The sequence below is a fragment of the Sinohyriopsis cumingii genome, chromosome 17 (genome assembly GCF_028554795.1).
Source record: "Sinohyriopsis cumingii isolate HCF-2022 chromosome 17, ASM2855479v2, whole genome shotgun sequence".
NCBI classification, from domain to species: domain Eukaryota; kingdom Metazoa; phylum Mollusca; class Bivalvia; order Unionida; family Unionidae; genus Sinohyriopsis; species Sinohyriopsis cumingii.
This window is the reverse complement of record NC_142977.1, coordinates 13,876,843-13,901,663: the sequence shown is the minus strand read 5'-3', so window position 1 is coordinate 13,901,663 and position 24,821 is coordinate 13,876,843. Positions and strand designations below refer to the sequence as shown.

General features: G+C 37.1%; 1 protein-coding gene across 1 annotated transcript in view; it reads right to left on the bottom strand.

The window, feature by feature from the left end:
- The window catches only part of LOC149777783 (multiple epidermal growth factor-like domains protein 8), a 226,685-nt gene that overhangs the window by 92,859 nt on the left and 109,005 nt on the right, over positions 1 to 24,821 (bottom strand). The window contains exons 24-26 of the mRNA XM_089938822.1: positions 14,870 to 15,002; positions 11,224 to 11,440; positions 5,942 to 6,168 (exon numbers count right to left, since the gene is read on the bottom strand). Coding sequence (XP_089794948.1) covers positions 5,942 to 6,168; positions 11,224 to 11,440; positions 14,870 to 15,002 — 577 coding nt within the window. The remainder of the gene's footprint in view (positions 1 to 5,941; positions 6,169 to 11,223; positions 11,441 to 14,869; positions 15,003 to 24,821) is intronic.

Here is a 24,821-nt window from a genome sequence, read left to right as displayed (position 1 = left end):
ACTTGTGTATGCTGACATTATTACACACTTCTGTATGCTGACATTATTACACACTTCTGTATGCTGACATTATTACATGCTTCTGTATGCTAACATTAATACACACTTCCGTATGCTGACATTATTACATGCTTCTGTACACTGGCATTATTACATGCTTCTGTACACTGACATTATTACATGCTTCTGTACACTGACATTATTACACACTTCTGTATGCTGACATTATTACATGCTTCTGTATGCTGACATTATTACACACTTCTGTATGCTGACAATATTACATTTTTCTGCAATGCTGACATAATTTCATGCTTCTGTATGCTGACATAATTTCATGCTTCTGTATGCTGACATTATTATATGCTTCTGTATGCTGGCAATATTACACTTTTCTGCATGCTGACATAATTTCATGCTTTTGTATGCTGACATTATTTCATGCTTCTGTATACTTTCTGACATCATGGCATGTGTCTGCATACTATCTGACATTATGACATGTGTCTGTATACTATCGGACATTATGATGTGTCTGTATGGAATCTGACATGTGTCTATATACTATCGGATATTATGACATGTGTCTGTATGCAATCTGACATTATGACATGTCTATATACTATCTGACATTATGACATGTGTCTATATACTATCTGACATTATGACATGTGTCTGCATACTATCTGACATTATGACATGTGTCTATATACTATCTGACATTATGACGTGTCTATATGCTATCTGACATTATGACATGTGTCTGCATACTATCTGACATTATGACATGTGTCTGTATGCTATCTGACATTATGACATGTGTCTGCATACTATCTGACATAATGACATGTGTCTATATACTATCTGACATTATGACATGTGTCTGTACACTATCGGATATTATGACATGTGTCTGCATGCAATCTGACATTATGACGTGTCTATACACTATCGGACATTATGACATGTGTCTGTATGCAATCTGACATCATGACATGCGTCTGTATACTATGACATTATTAATAGAATCTGTATTGGGGTTTGGACCAAGACAAGGAAATCCCAGTCAAGGGGTTAAATTGTTTCCCCACAAGGCTTTGCCAAGGGGGGAGACAAATAATGTAACCATACGACTGTGATTTTCTCGTCTCACCCACACATATTTTTCTCAACCAAATTTTTTTCAAATTAAAATAACCCTGCATTTTTGCAATATAGTTAGCAGATTCAAAACACAATTTTCATCAGGTACTATTATTGCCTCACACTGTATATAAAGGTCATCAGGTTTTGTACTCTTATATGAAAATCTGAATAATTATCTACATAGAATCAAGCTATATATTCCGCTCTAACAAAAGAAACAAATAATCAAGAAAAAAACTTATAAATTGTTACATGTTGCAAGTATTGCATCATGTACGTCTTGAGCCACATGCGTTTATTATGTAAACACTCATTATTAGGATTATGTTAATGAAGACAATGGGGTGCCCAGTCGAATCTAAGCACACAAGTTTTATGCATTATGTTAATGAGGGCAATGGGGTGCCCAGTCGAATCTAAGCACACAAGTTCTATGCATTATGTTAATGAGGGCAATGGGGTGCCCAGTCGAATCTAAGCACACAAGTTCTAGGCATTACAAAATAGAACATAACATCATTTAATGTTGTTCCCATATTATCACATTTAGTTGATGGATGTCATGTGAAAATAGCAATAGGAAATTAATAACAGATAACTTTAACTTTTATCAGTTCAAATTTGGAAAAAGTTCTATGGTAGGCAATGCTGTGGTAAAGTACACAGTTTAGCCTAACAAAGTGAGTAATGACTGTGAAGAGATTTAAAATCCATGATATATTTGGATATTTTCTGTCATGGAAATATGGCAAATGTTGCTCTTCCTGGTATTATGGTACACTACATGGAAATATCCTTGTGGAATAGCATGTGGACTAATCAGTAATCAATGAACTGCTCTGATTGGCAAATGCAGAAATTTTCATTTATTTACACTATCGACAATATTACATGCTTCAGTACACTATATGACATTATTACATTCTTTAGTACAATATCTGATATTATTACATGGTCCAGTACACTGACATTATTACATTCTTTAGTACAATATCTGACATTATTAGTCTTTATTAAACCATCTGATATTATTACATTCTTTAGTTCAATATCTCATATTATTACATTATTTAGTACAATATAAGACATTATTACATTCTTTAGTACAATATATGACATTATTACATTCTTTATTACAATATCTGATATTATTAGTCTTTATTACACCATCTGATATTATTACATTCTTTAGTACAATATCTGATATTATTACATGCTCCAGTACACTGACATTATTACATTCTTTAGTACAATATGACATTATTACATTCTTTTGTACATTATATGACATTATTACATTCTTTAGTACACTATCTGACATTATTACATTCTTTAGTATACTATCTGACATTATTACATTCTTTAGTATACTATCTGACATGATTACATGTATTTTTTTATAAAAGATGCTTCTTCACAGGATAACACCATGTTTGTAGTAATGATTCATCATAGTGTACAGCCTAACATAATTAACTTTTATGAAACTTCATGATGCATTCTTTGGATAAAAAGGCATATTTACTATTCTGAAACAAGTTTTACTCTAAATCATATCAAATTTATAACTTATGTGCTGGTGAACCTAATGTACCACACTGAACTGGTTCATGAATTTTCATATTAGCTCAATACAGTTCTATAGCTGAGTAAAAATCATACATGTACCCATATGACCTCAACACAGTTTTATAGCTGAGTAAAATTCATGCATGTAGCCATATGACCTCAACACGGTTCAATAGCTGAGTAAAAATCATATATGTAGCCATATGACCTCAACATGGTTCTATAGCTGAGTAAAAATCATATATGTAGCCATATGACCTCAACATGGTTCTATAGCTGAGTAAAATTCATGCATGTAGCCATATGACCTCAACATGGTTCTATAGCTGAGTAAAAATCATATATGTAGCCATATAACCTCAACATGGTTCTATAGCTGAGTAAAAATCATATATGTAGCCATATGACCTCAACATGGTTCTATAGCTGAGTAAAAATCATATATGTAGCCATATGACCTCAACATGGTTCTATAGCTGAGTAAAAATCATATATGTAGCCATATGACCTCAACACGGTTCAATAGCTGAGTAAAAATCATGCACGTAGCCATATGACCTCATCACGGTTCTATAACTGAGTATAAATCATGAACGTACCCATATGACCTCATCACAGTTCTATAGCAGAGTAAAAATCATGCACATAGCCATATGACCTATACATGGTTCTATACGCAAGTAAAAATCACGCATGTAGCCATATGACCTCAACGTGGTTTTATAGCTGAGTAAAAATCATGCATGTAGCCATATGACCTCAACACGGTTTTATATCTGTGTAAAAATCATGCATGTAGCCATATGACCTCATCACGGTTCTATAGCTGAGTAAAAATCATGCACATAGCCATATGACCTCACCAGTTCTATTGCGGAGTAAAAATCATGCATGTAGCCATATGACCTCAACACGGTTCTATAGCTGAGTAAAAATCATGCACATAGCCATATGACCTCAACACAGTTTTATAGCTGAGTAAAAATCATGTATATAGCCATATCACCTCACCAGTTCTATAGTGGAGTAAAAATCATGCATGTAGCCATATGACCTCATCACAGTTCTATAGCTGAGTAAAAACCATGCACATAGCCATATGACCGCACCACAGTTCTATAGCGGAGTAAACATCATGCATGTAGCCATATGACCTCAACACGGTTCTATACTGAGTAAAAATCATGCATGTAGCCATATCACCTCAACACAGTTCTATAGCTGAGTAAAAATCATGCATGTAGCCATATCACCTCAACACAGTTCTATAGCTGAGTAAAAATCATGCAAGAATCCATATGATCTCACCAGTTCAATAGCTGAGTAAAAATCATGCACGTAGCCATATGACCTCACCACAGTTCTATAGCTGAGTACAAATCATGCACGTAGCCATATGACCTCATCACGCTTCTATAGCTGAGTAAAATTCATGCACAAAGCCATGACCGCACCACAGTTCTATAATGGAGTAAAAATCATGCATGTAGCCATATGACCTCAACACGGTTCTACAGCTGAGTAAAAACCATGCATGTAGCCATATGACCTCAACATGGTTCTATAACTGAATAAAAATCACGCATGTAGCCATATGACCTCAACAAGAATCATATCTATAGCTGAGCAAACTTTGGTGAAGCATGTAGTCCATTATTCTTTAATAGGGTCTACTGCTATGCAAAATTCATTGAGGCCTGCAGTCTTATTACCTCAACAAGAGTCAATAGCTGTGTAAATTTCGAAGCCTGTAGTCATATTACCTCAACTAGAGTCAACAGCTGTATAAACTGCATTGAGGCCTGTAGTCATATTAGAACAAGTGTAGATAACTGTAAATGTCACTGAGGCCTGTAGTCATATTAGCACAACAAAGGTCAATAGCTGTGTAAATGTCATTGAGGCCTGTAGTCATATTAGCACAACAAAGGTCAATAGCTGTGTAAATGTCATTGAGGTCTGTAGTCATATCAGCACAACAAAGGTCAATAGCTGTGTAAATGTCATTGAGGCCTGTAGTCATATTACTTCAACTGAGGTCAATAGCTGTGTAAAATTCAGTGAGGCCTGCATTCATATTACCACAACAAAGGTCAATAGCTGTGTAAATGTCATTGAGGCCTGTAGTCATATTACTTCAACTGAGGTCAATAGCTGTGTAAAATTCATTGAGGCCTGCATTCATATTAGCACAACAAAGGTCAATAGCTGTGTAAAATTCATTGAGGCCTGCATTCATATCAGCACAACAAAGATCAATAGCTGTGTAAATTTCACTGAGGCCTGTGGTCATATTACCTCAGTAAGGGTCAATAGCTGTATTAATTTCATTAAGGCCTGTAGGCATATTACCTTAACAGGGGTCAACAGATGCATAAATTTCACTGAGGCCTGCTTGAAGTCCTGGCAAAATTACCATAAACCTATTCCCACTTAATTCTATAACTTAATCTGTTGCAGTCCCTTTTTTTGCTAATCACTAACTGTGAAAAATCTGAAAATGCCATGTGTAAATTGGAAGTCATGTGACTCAGTATAATACCAAGGTAAACCATTAAGTGCAGGAAATTACTATAATAGCAACTGTGAGGGCTTCTTTAATAAAGGCATGACATTTTAATTAGGAACAGCAGCAATGGCTCACCCTAGCAAATCCTCATACTTTTCATTTCATACTCTAAACCCTCCCCAACCCACCAAAACAATGACCTACAAATGCAAACTCTATCACACACATTATGTCTGCCAGCAATAGCTGCATATGAAATGATTGCTTAGAAATACCTTTACTGTCACTGTAATTTCAATGTCTGTACATCTGACCTTTGACCCCCTCAAAATAGACCCCATGCCAAGAAGACAACATTTACACCCTTCTCACATATAGTGAACATAGGGGCAACAAAACCGTAAAGTTTTGTGTTTACACAGGGACAAGAAAACTACAGTGCTTAGATAATTTTCACACTTGATTTAAGAGATATGGTAACAAACATACAAATGTTCTGAAAATATTCCTTATGTTTTTTTTTGGTTTTTTTAAAGCATGTGGATAATAAAATATCCATGTCATAATGAGTATCAAATATAATGTGTCATAACTTCCTGCATGATTTTACTTTGGTAGGTAATTACTGACACAAACCTGAACCTCTGTGTTATACAATAATTTTTACCACTAAGAAAAATGATAACTGCGCAACAGTCCCAGGATCAACAGACCTACCTCCTGTAGTAGCACACTCCACACACATTCCCTTGAATTGCCCTCTGCTCCATGTGACTCAAGACATGTGGAGCATGTTGTGTGTTTGTAGCATGGATCAGGGCAGGGATCAGGTGGACAAGCTACAAACTTTCCGGCAGGCTCCATTCCCACAAGTGGACGATGCCCTTCACTAAAGCAGTTCCAGTCAGCCACTGGGTAAGCTTCTCTCTCACTCAGACTCTCCGCTATAAATGTGAAAGGTATAATTGTTTAATATGTGGAAAACAATTCTGTTTGACTGATTTTCTGAGGTACTGACTAATTTTCCTGATGAATTAGAAATTGATATTTCACACATTTAAGATTTTGTATCATCTGGTTTGAATTCTGTCATTGAAGACTTATCATATAGTCTGAATTCTGCCATTTAAGACAGTATCATATAGCCTGAATTCTGCCATTTAAGACAGTATCATATAGTCTGAATTCTGCCATTTAAGACTATCATATAGTCTGAATTCTGCCATTTAAGACAGTATCATATAGTCTGAATTCTGCCATTTAAGACTGTATCATATAGTCTGAATTCTGCCATTTAAGACTGTATCATATAGTCTGAATTCTGCCATTTTAGACAGTATCATATTGTTTGAATTCTACCATTTAAGACTGTATCATCTGGTTTGAATTCTGTCATTGAAGACTGTATCATATAGTCTGAATTCTGCCATTTAAGACTATCATATAGTCTGAATTCTGCCATTTAAGACTGTATCAGATAGTCTGAATTCTGCCATTTAAGACTGTATCATCTGGTTTGAATTCTGTCATTGAAGACTGTATCATGTAGTCGGAATTCTACCATTTAAGACTGTATCATCTGGTTTGAATTCTGCCATTTAAGACTGTATCATATAGTCTGAATTCTGCCATTTAAGACCATTTCATATAGTCTGAATTCTGATATTTAAGACAGTATCATATAGTCTGAATTCTGCCATTTAATACTATCAGATAGTCTGAATTCAGCCATTTAAGACTGTATCATACAGTCTGAATTCTGCCATTTAAGACCATTTCATATAGTCTGAATTCTGCCATTCAAGACAGTATCATATAGTCGGAATTCTGCCATTTAAGATTGTATCATATAGTCTGAATTCTGCCATTTAAGACCATTTCATATTGTCTGAATTCTGCCATTTTTGACAGTATCACATCATTTAAATTCTGCCATTTAAGACTGTATCATCTGGTTTGAATACTGTTACTGAAGACTATATCATATAGTCTGAATTCTGCCATTTAAGATCATTTCATCTTGTCTGAATTCTGCCATTTTAGACAGTATCATATCGTTTGAATTCTGCCATTTAAGACTATCATCTGGTTTGAATTCTGTCATTGAAGACTGTATCATATAGTCAGAATTCTGCCATTTATGACTGTATCATCTGGTTTGAATTCTGCCATTTAAGACTGTATCATATAGTCAGAATTCTGCCAGTTAAGACTGTATTATATAGTCTGAATTCTGCCATTTAAGACTATCATATAGTCTGAATTCTGCCATTTAAGACTGTATCATATAGTCTGAATTCTGCCATTTAAGACTGTATCAGATAGTCTGAATTCTGCCATTTAAGACTATCATCTGGTTTGAATTCTGTCATTGAAGACTGTATATTATAGTCTGAATTCTGCCATTTAAGACCATTTCATATAGTCTGAATTCTGCCATTTAAGACTATCATCTGGTTTGAATTCTGTCATTGAAGACTGTATCATATAGTCGGAATTCTGCCAGTTAAGACTGCATCATATAGTCTGAATTCTGCCATTTAAGACTGTATCATCTGGTTTGAATTCTGTCATTGAAGACTGTATCATATAGTCAGAATTCTGCCATTTAAGACTGTATCACATAGTCTGAATTCTGCCATTTAAGACTGTATCATCTGGTTTGAATTCTGTCATTGAAGACTTATCATATAGTCGGAATTCTACCATTTAAGACTGTATCATCTGGTTTGAATTCTGCCATTTAAGACTGTATCATATAGTCTGAATTCTGCCATTTAAGACCATTTCATATAGTCTGAATTCTGATATTTAAGACAGTATCATATAGTCTGAATTCTGCCATTTAATACTATCAGATAGTCTGAATTCAGCCATTTAAGACTGTATCATACAGTCTGAATTCCGCCATTTAAGACCATTTCATATAGTCTGAATTCTGCCACTCAAGACAGTATCATATAGTTGGAATTCTGCCATTTAAGACTGTATCATATAGTCTGAATTCTGCCATTTAAGACCATTTCATATTGTCTGAATTCTGCCATTTTTGACAGTATCACATCATTTAAATTCTGCCATTTAAGACTGTATCATCTGGTTTGAATACTGTTACTGAAGACTATATCATATAGTCTGAATTCTGCCATTTAAGATCATTTCATATTGTCTGAATTCTGCCATTTTAGACAGTATCATATCGTTTGAATTCTGCCATTTAAGACTGTATCATCTGGTTTGAATTCTGTCATTGAAGACTGTATCATATAGTCAGAATTCTGCCATTTAAGAATGTATCATATAGTCTGAATTCTGCCATTTAAGACCATTTCATATTGTCTGAAATCTGCCATTTTTGACAGTATCATATCATTTAAATTCTGCCATTTAAGACTGTATCATCTGGTTTGAATTCTGTCATTGAAGACTGTCATATAGTCTGAATTCTGCCATATAAGACCATTTCATATTGTCTGAATTCTGCCATTTTAGACAGTATCATATCGTTTGAATTCTGCCATTTAAGACTGTATCATCTGGTTTGAATGCTGTTGCTGAAGACTGTATCATATAGTCTGAATTCTGCCATTTAAGATCATTTCATATTGTCTGAATTCTGCCATTTTAGACAGTATCATATCATTTGAATTCTGCCATTTAAGACTGTATCATCTGGTTTGAATTCTGTCATTGAAGACTGTATCATATAGTCAGAATTCTGCCATTTATGACTGTATCATCTGGTTTGAATTCTGCCATTTAAGACTGTATCATATAGTCTTAATTCTGCCATTTAAGACTGTATCATATAGTCTGAATTCTGCCATTTACGACCATTTCATATTGTCTGAATTCTGCCATTTTTGACAGTATCATATCATTTAAATTCTGCCATTTAAGACTGTATCATCTGGTTTGAATACTGTTACTGAAGACTGTATCATATAGTCTGAATTCTGCCATTTAAGATCATTTCATATTGTCTGAATTCTGCCATTTTAGACAGTATCATATCGTTTGAATTCTGCCATTTAAGACTGTATCATCTGGTTTGAATTCTGTCACTGAAGACTGTATCATATAGTCAGAATTCTGCCATTTAAGACTGTATCATATTGTCTGAATTCTGCCATTTTAGACAGTATCATATCATTTGAATTCTGCCATTTAAGACTGTATCATCTGGTTTGAATACTGTCGCTGAAGACTGTATCATATAGTCTGAATTGTGCCATTTAAGATCATTTCATATTGTCTGAATTCTGCCATTTTAGACAGTATCATATCATTTGAATTCTGCCATTTAAGACTATCATCTGGTTTGAATTCTGTCATTGAAGACTGTATCATATAGTCAGAATTCTGCCATTTATGACTGTATCATCTGGTTTGAATTCTGCCATTTAAGACTGTATCATATAGTCTGAATTCTGCCATATAAGACTGTATCATATAGTCTGAATTCTGCCATTTAAGACCATTTCATATTGTCTGAATTCTGCCATTTTTGACAGTATCATATCATTTAAATTCTGCCATTTAAGACTGTATCATCTAGTTTGAATTCTGTCCTTGAAGACTGTCATATAGTCTGAATTCTGCCATATAAGACCATTTCATATTGTCTGAATTCTGCCATTTTAGACAGTATCATATCGTTTGAATTCTGCCATTTAAGACTGTATCATCTGGTTTGAATACTGTCGCTGAAGACTGTATCATATAGTCTGAATTCTGCCATTTAAGATCATTTCATATTGTCTGAATTCTGCCATTTTAGACAGTATCATATCATTTGAATTCTGCCATTTAAGACTGTATCATCTGGTTTGAATTCTGTCATTGAAGACTGTATCATATAGTCAGAATTCTGCCATTTATGACTGTATCATCTGGTTTGAATTCTGCCATTTAAGACTGTATCATATTGTCTGAATTCTGCCATTTAAGACTGTATCATCTGGTTTGAATTCTGCCATTTAAGACTGTATCATACAGTCTGAATTCTGTCATTTAAGACTATATCATATAGTCTGAATTCTGGCGGCCAGTGTTAATGGTGGAGGAAGAACCCGGGAAATCCCCAGAAAGAACCACCGACCCTCGAGAAGCTACTGGCAAGCTTTCTCACATAACCACATTGGCCGAATCCGAGGCTCGAACCCACGCAGACAGAGGTGAGATGGCAGTGATCCGTAACGGTGAGCGCTTTAGACCACTCGGCCACTCGGGGCCCCCTGTTTAGTGCTCAGCATTAAAAGGTTAGTGAAGGAACCAGTTGGCCTGGTATCAGGATAATGTGACTGGGTGTGACATGATGCCACCTGTCTGTGGCATGATGCCCAGTGGTAGATATCAATATAAACACAAAACGGCAGATATCATGGAGATAGGACTAAAAATCCAAATCACACACACACACACACAACACACACACACACACACAAAGATGTAACCAACTTTTTAAAATTCAAGGAATTTTCAGGGTACCAGTAGCCCTTCAAAAACTAAATTGTTTCAAGGTTGTACAACTATTATATCAGCTGTGAAACAGACTACTCACATGTAAAAATTGATTATGGTGCAAATTAAATTGTATATGCAAGTACCATTTCATTTGTAATCATTAATCATTTATGTAATTATCAAGCATTTATGTAATTATTAAGCATTTATGCTAATTTTTTACTCAATACATTAAAATTTATAAACTCATAAAGGGCAAACAGTTTACAATTTTCACCGACCAATTCTATGATGGTGACCATTAACATCGAATGATGTAAAGGGACAAAAAAAAACACCAAATACTCTACCATTGTCACTCGCTGGGGCATTTAAATGTCCAAAATGGTCCAGTCCAATACTGTCCTATACAAGGATTACTAAACAGCTAGACAACACTGAATTAATGGACACAATACTCACTATCTGAACTTGTAAGTATTTAGTACTGGAAAACAACTTGGAGACAGGTATAGTGCAGTTACTTTACTCACTTTTTCTATTGAAATTTCTGGTCCACATGCATTTGAGTCCTACACATGCATTACATGTTGTGGCTGCACACGTCTGGTCAATGCATTCAGAGGCATTAGTTATCTCCCTCTGTGGGATTGTCTTTCCAGAAGGAGTCTTGCACTGGAGATATTTCTCACAGTTGTCATCTTTAGCAACACAATGGCCTCCTGGACAGTTGCTGCACCATTTGCAAACCTGGTAATTGCACATACAAAATTTAAAAGCTTAAATAAACATGATCATCATCCGTAAATACCCAGTATGTCTCATCCTTCTTGCACAATGATACACATGTACGGCAAAATCAGAAATATTTGGAGTATACTTAATTTTGACATTTTTCATGGGTAATGAACATCCATGACATTTAATCCACTTTAGAAAATGTTACTGTTTATTGGATATTGAGATAAAATGTCCGATCCTCCCCTGCAAATATCACCCCACTAAACGGTCTGTCAGCAATTCTGCTATTTCCCCCTCTAAATGGTCTGTCAGAGATTCCGCTATTACCCCCCCTAAATGGTCTGTCAGAGATTCCACTATTACCCCAACTAAATGGTCTGAAAGAGATTCCACTATTACCCCCACTAAATGGTCTGTCAGAGATTCTGCTATTACCCCCACTAAATGGTCTGTCAGAGATTCCACTATTACCCCCACTACATGGTCTGTCAGAGATTCCACTATTACCCCCACTAAATGGTCTGAAAGAGATTCCACTATTACCCCCACTAAATGGTCTGTCAAAGATTCCACTATTATCCCCACTAAATGGTCTGTCAGAGATTCCGCTATTACCCCCACTAAATGGTCTGTCAGAGATTCCACTATTACCCCCACTAAATGGTCTGTCAGAGATTCTGCTATTACTCCCACTAAATGGTCTGTCAGAGGTTCCACTATTACCCCCACTAAATGGTCTGTCAGAGATTCTGCTATTACTCCCACTAAATGGTCTGTCAGAGATTCCGCTATTACCCCAACTAAATGGTCTGTCAGAGATTCCACTATTACCCCAACTAAATGGTCTGAAAGAGATTCCACTATTACCCCCACTAAATGGTCTGTCAGAGATTCTGCTATTACCCCCACTAAATGGTCTGTCAGAGATTCCACTATTACCCCCACTAAATGGTCTGTCAGAGATTCCACTATTACCCCCACTAAATGGTCTGTCAGAGATTCCGCTATTACCCCACTAAATGGTCTGTCAGAGATTCCACTATTACCCCCACCAAATGGTCTGTCAGAGATTCTGCTATTACTCCTACTAAATGGTCTGTCAGAGGTTCCACTATTACCCCCACTAAATGGTCTGTCAAAGATTCTGCTATTACCCCCACTAAATGGTCTGTCAGAAATTCTGCTATTACTCCCACTAAATGGTCTGTCAGAGATTCCACTATTACCCCCACTAAATGGTCTGTCAGAGATTCTGCTATTACTCCCACTAAATGGTCTGTCAGAGATTCCGCTATTACCCCCACTAAATGGTCTGTCAGAGATTCCGCTATTACCCCCACTAAATGGTCTGTCAGAGATTCTGCTATTACCCCCACTAAATGGTCTGTCAGAGATTCCGCTATTACCCCCACTAAATGGTCTGAAAGAGATTCTGCTAGGGCTGCACAGCTACCAGCACTTTGTACCAGCAAGGACAGAAAAAGTCGGTACAAGGACTAATTTAATTGTCAACTGCACAAAGTAGCAACAATGTAAAAAATACTTTATAAATAGAAAATGAAGTGAATGTGATTCTGACCTTCACGAGAGCTGTGTTCATACAAAACATTGCAAATCAACACCACTAGAGTAGTGTAATCCCTGGTCCAAGTTTCCCTAGACCCTTCCCTCCCTATTTTAGATATTTTTACATCTATGTTGGGAAGTGGGGTCGAAACTAACTGCCTACTGAAAAGTTAGCAGCTGCTGCCACGGCATGGTGGCAGAATAGGGTAGCTGCTTACTAATGTTTATAGCAAACTTAAACAACCTTATATAGAGCCATGCTTGCATGAAACAGACAGGAACCCAATTTATTTTCTCAAAATTGCAATTATAATATTATTGTGTCTTTAATCTACCAACTGATGAGATGAAACAAGTGTTGATGAAGTAATGCCTGCTATTCGCCATTTGCAATACTTGTCATTTGACTAAAAAAAATTATGCAACCTACAAATGTACATGATATCAATAATGAACCCCTTTCCAATTCTGTTGTATAAAAAATTTGAAAATATTAGGCAATAGTCACATGTTCAAACAAAATAACTACAGCATATTCAATTCTCCATATATTTATTCCAAGAACAATGACCATAAAAGAAAGAAAGGATGAAATAATGAATGAAATGTACAACCAAAACAAGATGAATTAGATAATTACCAAATGCAGTATATGAAAGCACAAAGTAAATAAAACAAAACTGACTAATGAACAAGATGTTTTGCTGCAACGATCAATTATCTATTTATTTATTTAGTACTACATAAATACATTTAACTTGCATGATGTCAGGAACTAAAATACAGTGGGAGTAAAATAAAACAATAACAGATGTTCCTTTTCAACAGAGGTTGTAGTATTCTTATTTGTCCAAACAATAAAGCTATCTTCTGAACCAGCATTGACCACTGACCAAGCAATATGACTATTTAAAACAGCACTAACCATACAATAAAACTATCTTCTGACCCTGCAGAGATCATTGACCAAGCAATGTGACTATTTAAAACAGCACTGATCATACAAAAAAATCATGTTGCATTAACATGCACATAATCAAGTTTCAAAATGGCTCACTAGCCACTAATTTCTCACCAAATGAAGACTCTAAACAATAATAATAATAATAATAACAACAATAATAACAAGGACTCCAGACAACAATAATAATAATAATAATAATAATATTAATAACAATAATAACAACAACAACAACAACAATAATAATAATCATCATCATACACATCATCATCATTATCATCATCATCATACTCATCTTCATCATAATCATCATATACTTATTGAGGTAACACAATTTACTAAAAGCTACTGTCTCTATCATTGGTCCCTTCCTACTATTTTCAATTTCTTACAGGAATAATAAGTACAATGTACACAATAAAGACTGAAGATGCTGATAAGTGTGATTGCTTCTTAATAATAATGTCTCAAAAAACCTTGAATAAGTGTTATAGGTCAGCCCCCCTCACGTGTTACCTCGCTCAAGTTCTCATAGTCTTTATTGTCTCCTGAAAGACACTAGGCATGTTCATAGAGATTGTGAAGGTCTTTTATTGTAACTGCAAGAAATGTTGTTGCTTCAAACATTTTATTGGATCTTTTTTTTCTCATAGCTAAATAAATATCTACTGATTTAATTTCTTAGTCATATAAATTAAAATATACCTCAAAAGGTTCACCTTCATCTTATACTGGCAAAATACAAGTACATTTTATATAACACATCTGAAAAGAGAACTGCTAAATCCAATGACAAATTGTTTTATACAAATTTAAGTCAGTGTAAATATTTTGTTTTTCGCCCCATCTTTTGTAACTAACAAATGCTTCTTTAAGCAAAATTTATCTTACAAATGTGTGGAAATACTTACTGATTCAGCCGACTTGAACTGCGGGTAGACTGCAACGCATTCACTACAGGTGCGGAAACGTGTACAATTCATATCCATGAACCATGAGATATTACACTGTCTTCCAGCTTCCACCGATACAGGATTGACACACCTGATAAGACAGTTAAAACACTTCAAATTGTATGCGTAAAATATTTTTGAGCATGAACACTACGCAGTTCTTGAAAACATATATGGAGATTCTACCAGATTTTCTCTGAAGGCGAGTACTACCCCGTCATCCAAAAAAGAGAAGGGGAAGTAGGAAAAGAGGAGTGAGGAGGAAATCATTGCAATTCATTATGTACTGAGTACTTAAATATGTATCTCTCTTAATCTGTTAGTGCTATACTGAAATCAGATTCCTCTTATGATGCCCCCTTCAGTTGTATAAGCATTAATCTACTGATTGTGTTTGAGTTTAATCTGTTAGTTATTTATATGTGAATAGTGTTCTGTGAGAAGCCCCTTCAACTGTCTGTCATTAGAAAGGGCATATACACTAGAGACTATTTTAAAATTGATTTGTTGAATTTTCCACAACTCACACGTAATTTCTCATGGATAACTCTTCCAAAATGCACATGAACTTACTCCAGATGTTGTGTAAGAGTCGATATCCTAATTCAAACAGCCAATTTCTCATGTAAAAGGGTTATTCTTCCCATAATGTTTACAAATATGACCCAGCTTACCTCTTGCTTTGATTCTGTGTTGAAACCATTTGTATTTTAAAACCAAGATTTCTGAAAATTTGCTACAAATTAGGGTTTCTTCTTTAGCAGTTCATCAAACCTGACATCTGACACCGTTTTAGAATAACCATTCTCCATTTGGTGAGAAATTCCACTTCACCTTTAAATTTCTTCATTCTACCATTCACTCGCCTCATTCATGCCATTACTGAATTCAAGCTGAATAAAATCTCTCATTTTCTACCAGTCATGCTTGACTATAAACTCACCTTCTGAAAATGACCAAAACGAACACATGCGTAAATGAAAGGAAGGAGCATTCATTGCAGAACCCTCGAGTCCAGATGCTTTTCTGTTATAAATAATTAGCAAGATTTCCAAGCATCCTTTAATCAACCTTCATCTGCATACTTTGGAACGGAGAAAGGTATTTTGATCAAATAAATATCACTATTTTTTAAACATTTCTTTTTAGATCCTTTACTAAATTAACCTTAGTAGCTGAGTGCATTTTTAGATGCAAAACTTTGTACTAATTAGTGGAAGCTCTCAGGCATCACTGTTTTCCATGTGTACAAATTTGTAAAATGTTTGTATTTTTTTGGGCACTTGCATGCACTGGCAGTATCTCTGCATATACAGTATGTAGAAGATGGATAACAGAGTTCTAAATGATGCATCTACAGTATGAAGAATATGGATAACAAAGCTCTAGATAATGCATCTACTATACATAGAACATGGATAACAGAGCTCTAGATGATAAACAGCATGTAGAATATGGATAACAGCTCTAGATGATAAATACTATAAGTACAATATATGGATAACAGCTCTAGATCATACATACAATATGGATAACAGAGCTCTAGATAACAGTCTTTACAATATGGATAACAGAGCTCTAGATAATAAAGTCTGTACAATACAGATAACAGAGCTCTAGGTGATGCATCTATATACATAGAATATGAATAACAGACCTCAAAATTATGCATATACAGTATGTAAAATATGTGTATTACAGCTCTAGATGATACATATACAGTGAGGATGTTATGTTGACACATTGAAATCAGACCTTTTCATGTTCTATACACATTTACAAAATCTTCCTTTAACTATTTAGTAATCTAACTTCTACAAGAAAATATTTATTTCTAGACTTGAGAAGACTTTTCATATCAATATATTTAAGTAACACACCTCACATCTGGCACAGTGGGTTTATTAAGTTAAAACACTCATTTGTGTGTGTGTGTGTGTGTGTGTGTGATTTGGATTTTTAATGTAGCTTTAACAATTTTTCAGTCATATTGCTACGATGTCTACAGTGTGACAGTTTATAGTGACGTCTAGCACTGGGGCATGATGCTGCAGACATGTAGCATGATGCCCAACCCAGTCACATTATCCTGACACCAGGCTGACCAGTCCTAACACTAACCTCTTAATGCTGGGTGCCAAGTGAGGCAGCTGTTAGTACCATTTTTGTAAGTCTTTGGTATGACTTGGCTGGGGATCAAACCCACAACCTCCTGCATCCAGGGCAGATGCTCTAACCACTAGGCCACAGGAGCAGTAATCATTTTTGTGTTCCAATGGCTGCGTTAATGTTTCCAATGCATGTAACATGCCAGCCTTCATAAACAGCATTCAAAAGTGGATAACAGCTCTAGATGTTACATATGTAGAATATGGATAATATACAATTTCAATTAAATACTTCTCATCATTATTTAAATAAGCCTAAGTCTGTTATACTAAAAAGTTAATCCATTGATTTAGACAAATATCTATGTGATTTACTGTAAGAATAAAATAAATAGCTCAAGTTTGGGACAGAAATTATCACTTCTCTCTTTAGTGTCTTATTTTTGTAACATACCTACTTGTACACACGTATGCACATATCTCCCTCCCTCCCACAATCTGCCGAGACAAAGTACAGTCTGCAAACATTCTTGAGATGTTATAAACACACAGTAAAATCAGCAAACATGCTTGAGATGTTATAAACATACACAGTAAAATCAGCAAACATGCTTGAGATGTTATAAAACACACACAGTAGTCAGCAAACATGCTTGAGATGTTATAAACACACAGTACAGTCAGCAAACAGGCTTGAGATGTTATAAACACACAGTAAAATCAGCAAACATGCTTGAGATGTTATAAACACACACAGTACAGTCAGCAAACATACTTGAGATGTTACAAATACACAGAACAGTCAGCAAACATGCTTGAGATGTTATAAACACACAGTAAAATCAGCAAACATGCTTGAGATGTTATAAATACACAGTACAGTCAGCAAACATGCTTGAGATGTTATAAATCATTGGCGACTCGGTCTCAAAAGACCATGCGAATAGCGCCCTTGGGGTGTTGTCTGTCTCTGTTGGCATCGTCTGCTATGGCTGTGCAGGCGTATATGTGAGTGACAGTCCCTATTGCAGTTGGTGCAGACATACTGGGAAGTCTGCGTTACTGTGGTTGCTGCTGCGTTCTTCTTTCTCTTACGTTTCTCTGCCGCGAACTGGCCTCTCCTCGCATCAGCGATTGATATGCCATTGTTTACCATCAGTCTCCAGGTGCCTCAGTCCTCGGCCAGCTCTTCCCAGCCATTGGGTGAAATGTTGCATGCCTTCATGTCCCTCTTGCACACATCTTTGAAATGGAGTGAGGGGCGTCCGACTCTTCTCATGCCAGTGGCCAGCTGTCCATATAGGATGTCCTTTGGCAGCCTTCCATCCTCCATGCGTCAGATGTGACCCAGCCATCGAAGGCGGCTGCAGGATCTCGCTGTGTGGAACACGGTCTTGCCAGCTGATTTTCAGGATGTGTTTTAGGCACTGTATATGGAAGGAGTTGAGCCGGCATTCTTGCCTCATGTAGGTACTCCAGGTCTCACTTCCATATAGAAGGGTGCTGAGAACGCAGGCCTGGTAGACTCAGACCTTGGTGTGCTCTGTCAGCGCGTTGTTTTCCCACACCCTCTTCGTTAATCGAGCCATGATGCTGTTTGCCTTTCCAAGCCTTCTGTCCAGCTCCATATCAATCGAGAGAGTGTTGCTGATGGTTGACCCTAGGTAGGTAAAGTTGTTGACTGCTTCCAGGGTGACACCGTTGATTTTGATTGAATGGGCAATGGTGGTATCTTGCACGCTAACATTTGTTTTTTCCAAGCTGATGGTGAGACCAAACTGCAGGCAACAGCAAAACGGTCTCCCAGTCTCTGGAGGGCTTCCTCGGTGTGGGCCACAAGAGCTGCGTCATCTGCAAAAAGCATCTCCCTGATGAGCACAGCTCTCACTTTGGTCTTTGAGCGTAGTTGTGCCAGGTTGAACAGCCTCCCGTCGGACCTGGTGTGTAGATATATGCCATCCATGGATGTGTCGAAGGCAGGAGCAGGGAGAAGAAGATCCCAAAAAGTGTTGGTGCCAGCACGCAGCCCTGCTTCACACCACTGTTAACTGGGAAGGAGGTTGAGGAGGATCCATCATACTGGACTATTCCCTTCATATCTGCATGGAAAGAGATTATCATGCTGAGGAGTTTTGGGGGGCAACCGATCTTACTCATAAGTTCAAAAAGGCCCTTCCTGCTGACCAAGTCAAAGGCCTTGGTGAGGTCGATGAACATCATGTAGAGTGGTTGACCTTGCTCTCTGCTCTTCTCTTGGAGTTGTCATAGGGAGAAGATCATGTCTGTCGTCGACCTGCCTGCTCTGAAGCCGCACTGTGATTCCGGGTACACACGGTTTGCCAGCAACTGCAGCCTGTTGAGTATGATGCGGGCGTACACTTTACCAACAATACTCAAGAGCGAGATCCCTCTGTAATTATTACAGTCACTGCGGTCGCCCTTGTTTTTGTAAAGGGTCACAATTGTGGCATCACGCATGTCTTGGGGGACTACTCCTTCCTCCCAGCAGCGGCAAAGTAGCTCGTGCAGTGGTTTAATCAATGCTGGTTTTCCACGTTTGATAGCTTCGGGCGGGATGCTGTCACTACCTGGTGCTTTGTCGTTTGGAAGGCAGTCGATTGCTTTGCTGAGCTCCTCTAAGGTTGGCACTTTGTTGAGCTCTTCCATGGTGGGCAGATTCTTTATGCTGCTGAGGGCTGCATCGGTGACTGACGTTTCTCGGGAGTATAGTTCTGAGTAGTGCTCCACCCATCTGGCCATCTGTTGCCCATGGTCTGTGATCTTCTCTCCCGTCAGGGATTTCAGGGGTATGACCCCTTTCACTGTAGGGCCTAGAGCCTTCTTGATGCCACTGCACATACTTTGGATGTGTCCGGACTCGGCACTGCGCTGGATCCCTTCACACAGTTGTTGCCAGTATTCGTTTGCACACTGTCTAGCGATGCGTTGGGTGTTACTTCAGGCACTTCTGAGAGCAGCAAGCGTCCGTTCATTAGGGCATTTTTTGTAAGCTATGAAGGCTTTTCGTTTCTCCTCGATTTGTGGTTCCATCCTTGATATGTGTGCATTGAACCAGTCCTGGCTGGGTCGTTCCTTCTTGCCAAACATTGATATAGCTGTACTGTAGATGGCACCCTTCATGGCGTTCCACTTGGCTGTAGCGTCGTAGTCAGGCAGGTCCTGGAGAGTCTTGTTCAGGGCAGACACATACTCCTCCACCTTGGCAGGGACTGACATCTGCGCAGTGTTTATGCGAGGACGTCCTTCTGGTTTTGAGCGGTGTAGCATGAGCAGCAGAGAGGGTGAACAGACCACTTAGGGGAATGGTCACCCTTGTGTTTTACCAAAAAAAATAGTGACCACTCATAGAGGTCAATTACCACGTCTACGATTATTGTTTGTCCCAAACAGAACCGTAGACGCCCCTCTCTGCTGCTATCAATATTGGGAATCATTATCTGAATCATGGAAATCTTCATCTGTTTCATCTTCATCTGAATCTTCGGAATTTGTTCTATGTTTCAAGTAATATTCAAGTTCTGATGGTGGTTTTTCTATTTTTGGATTTATGTTCTTTCTGTGTTTATAATATATCATCAAACTTCTGTATCGATCTCCACCGCAATTTTTGCAAATCTGATATAATCCTCTAACGCCGTTGTTACATCCAACACATCTTCATGGACCAGCATGAGGGTTTTTCTTTATAAGATAATTATGTTTCTTGCAATATTCTCCACGGCACCTTTTGTTGCATTTATCTGTTGTTCCTTGACGCAGCCACGCACAGTTGTTCATTATATTAATGGTATCTGTTTAATTCAACTTAATTTTATCATCACCCCTGTTACCCAAATATTTTATCAATACCCACACGATATCTTGTTCTTGGATCATGTAAATTTATTGTTATAAATCCATGTGGGGTAGCTTGCGCTCGTGAGAAGAAATTTCTGAATTTAATTATATCCATGTCACCACCACACCAAGTTTGATGAATATTTCGCAATGTGTGTGTGTCTATGCCATTAAACACAACTAAAATGTTGCAGTTGTCTCTGATCACCTTCGGAATTTGTGTATATCATTGAGTAACATAGATCACGTCTGTATTTTTATGTCTACCTCGGGAAAATATTCTGGCTGGATTTGATTGTTTATCTAGCATCACATCGTCGTATACAACTAAATTATTAATAAATCCATCTATAGAATCTACGGATGGTGCTTCATCAATATCGGTTATAAACTCTATAACATCAGTATCTTCATCCAGTAATCGTGCGTTTTCATTGAAATCTTTAAGTACATCATAACATCGTTGATCATCAACGGATGGTGCTACTAAATATAATTTATCCCATTTCAACCATCTCATTATCAGATTAAGTAATAATTGCGTCTTACCCGATCCAGATGGTCCTATGATAATCATTCTGATGGAGTTCGGTAGCGCAGGATGATGCTTAACTGGCTCTCGCTGCCGAGTTGCTGAGAAATCAATTATATCCATATATGTTATAACATGAATTTATATTGTTTACGTTGTAGAGTTAAAACTCCAACTACTGATTTAGCTACAGTTATAACAAAAAACAAAAAAATAGCGTATGGTGGAAAATGTTCTATATGCGGTAGAAAGAAATTTTCGTTTTTACCTAATAAGCGCGGTGGTGATATTGCTAATTTGATGTCAAAGTTTCCAGGTGCTCCATGGGCTAAATACAGCGGAGAAAAACATCTACCGGGATTTAATTATTGCGGTCCTGGTACTCGACTCGATATCAGGCTCGATAATCAAGATCAACCAAAACCAGGCGAGGAACCAATAAATGCTATTGATCGAGCTTGTCATGCTCATGATGTAGCTTATAAAAGTAAAAATCTACAAGATAGGCATATTGCAGATGTAAAATTAATTCATTCATTAAATTCTATAAAAAATAAAAATATTAGAGAATCATTAGCTAATTGGTTAGTAAGATCCTCGATGAAAGGTAAATTAGCGATTGGGGCTGGTAATTAATAATGGAATCAATTTATTATTCACCGAGAGGATACTGGAGAGGCAAAGCAGCAATTGGTAAACTCGCTGATGCAGCATCGGTTAAACATTCTACTGCTAAAACGTGGTTATCTAAACAAGCAATATAGCAAATTTATCTACCACGTCCTAAACAAATTCAGTACTCGTATTTCGATGTCAGTGTTCCTAATGAAGTTCATCAAGCTGATATTCTGTTTTTACCGCATGATACTGTACGTGGAAAAACGTACAAGTACGCGCTAACCGTAGTTGATGTTGCAAGTAGATATAAAGAAGCAGAGCCGCTATCAGCGAAAACATCATCTGAAGTAGCCGATGCGTTTGAACGAATTTATCAACGAGGTGGTCTGCGATGGCCACAGCTGCTACAGGTTGATCCTGGTAAGGAATTTCTTGGTCCAGTATCATCGCTGATGAAACAACATAATACCAAAATACGACGAGGTCATACTGCAATTCACCGTGATCAAGCAATTGTTGAGCGATTTAATCGAACACTTGCTGAACGGTTATTTGGATATCAATACGCGAGGGAATTTATTCAGGATAAAAGATCTCGTGAATGGGTTGCAAGATTACCAAACGTGATAGCTGCATTAAATAATGAGATCACACGAACAACCAACATGAAACCCATTAGCGCGGTCACAAAAAAAAATATACCAACACAACGGAAAGATGCTGGAAAACAAAAAATATTAGGTGATGTCACAGTCAGATATTTATATGAGCCTGGTGAACTTGAAGGTGGTAGCGCGAGAGCAACTGATCCTATTTGGAGTGTTACCACACACAAAATATCTACCGTGACAAGATCCACTGGAAGAAATGTAGGCGTTTCCAGACCTGCAATCTACAGATTAGATTCTGCTGCTCCTCAACGTGGATTTACACGTGAACAACTACAAATAATTCCCGCGGATACACAACTACCACCGCGATCACTTCGGTGATTTCGATCACTTAACTAGCACTAGCGCCTCTACGTCGATTACACTCAAGACAGGTTAACATGGTATTTTCTCGTGTATGACCGCGACTATTATCTTTTCTATCTACGGTAAATTGTCTTGAATCATTACTCGAATACCGCCATAACATTATACAATTACAACTTGTGCAATGATTGTTCTGCTGCTGTTTTAACTCAATAATAAATTCAACATCAAGATCAAAGTCACGTTTATTTTTTTTATCAGATTGTTTGTATCCGATTAATTTTTTTCTTATTATATCATCATCGATGATGTTAAATTTATCAACGATTTCAGGAATTATGATTCTACGTAATTGAGATATATTTCTGACCCTCGATACCGCTAAATAAACTAAATTTGACCACTCGATGCGATCGTCTATAATCCAGACTCGTGTATCAGAAATAGTTAATCCCTGTGACGAGTGGATCGTCATAGCGTATCCCAACACCCATGGAGATTTGTCAGCGCGTAATGCATCTTCGACCACACTGATATCAACGGCGACAATATCATTTAATACGAGAATCTGTTTCCTTGACTCTGTCAAGGGTCCTGGAATATCAACATTAATATTCTGTTTTCGTGTATCTGATGGTCTATAACACAACGGTACGGGTAGTTCTGAATATTGTTCTTTATGTAGCTGAAATAACTGCTGCTGTAAAGCGTCTCTGATTATTTTTCTACTTGCTACGATTAAATCGTTGGGTCTCCATGAGTTCAAAAAATCACTCATTGATGTCTCTGAGATCACTCCACGTATTATTTCACACTGAATTTTGTTTGATTGTAATCTGATTAATTTTTTAAACTCCTTCAAATTTGCATCAAGAGCTCTATGATCATCATCTATTTCTTCGTAATAATCAACGAAATTTTTTAACCAATCATGTGGAGATGGTCCAACAAAGGGCGGAGGTTGACCATGATCGCCACACATTATTATGGCGGTATTTTTCGTCAACAACCAATCAAGAAACGTTTTCAATGTATCCAATGAGACCGTGCATATCTCATCCCAAATAATTATTTTAGGTATATATTTTTCTCCCATCCGTTCAGGAGTCCATGTATCCCCGCGCCATCGGAAGAAACTATGATACATACACGATTGTACTTGCCGCTGTTTCATCTCACGTGCAAGTCTATGTGTGGGTGTCAGCACGATTATATCTGAATTTCTAAAAACATTAATCGTTCGAGTTGTTTTGCCGCATCCACCAGGTCCATTGAGATATACTGTCTTATATCTCGTTATTGGATCACTCAACGATGGTGCTTTCGACATTTCTGATATTTTATTACCCTCACGATAAACATCTCTCATTGGAACATCTGCTGATTCTGTGTAATTGTGTAATAGTTCCTTTTTTATTCTCCACGAACCCCATCGTTCATCATTACTTGTAAATTTCATAACAGATTCTAAATATTTACTTGAAATATAAAACGAGTCCGTTGCGACTCTGACTGCGGCCTCAGGAAATCTATTAATCATCGATAATAAATTTATAGAAACATAAGCCAACATGGAAGATCTTAGATGAGTATATTGCGGGGATACGTCATTTATGTAACTAACGATCGTACCTAATTTTGTTCCGTCGGATAAATAAACACTCTCTCGATTTACAAATGTATTTTTCGCCGTTGTATCAGCGATTATAAAATCGTACTCGGCATCATCTAAAATTAATCGTGCGTGATGTCTTTTATAATCATATGCACCACCTTGAGTAAATTTACCTATAATTTTTCTACCGAGATCTTTTGCG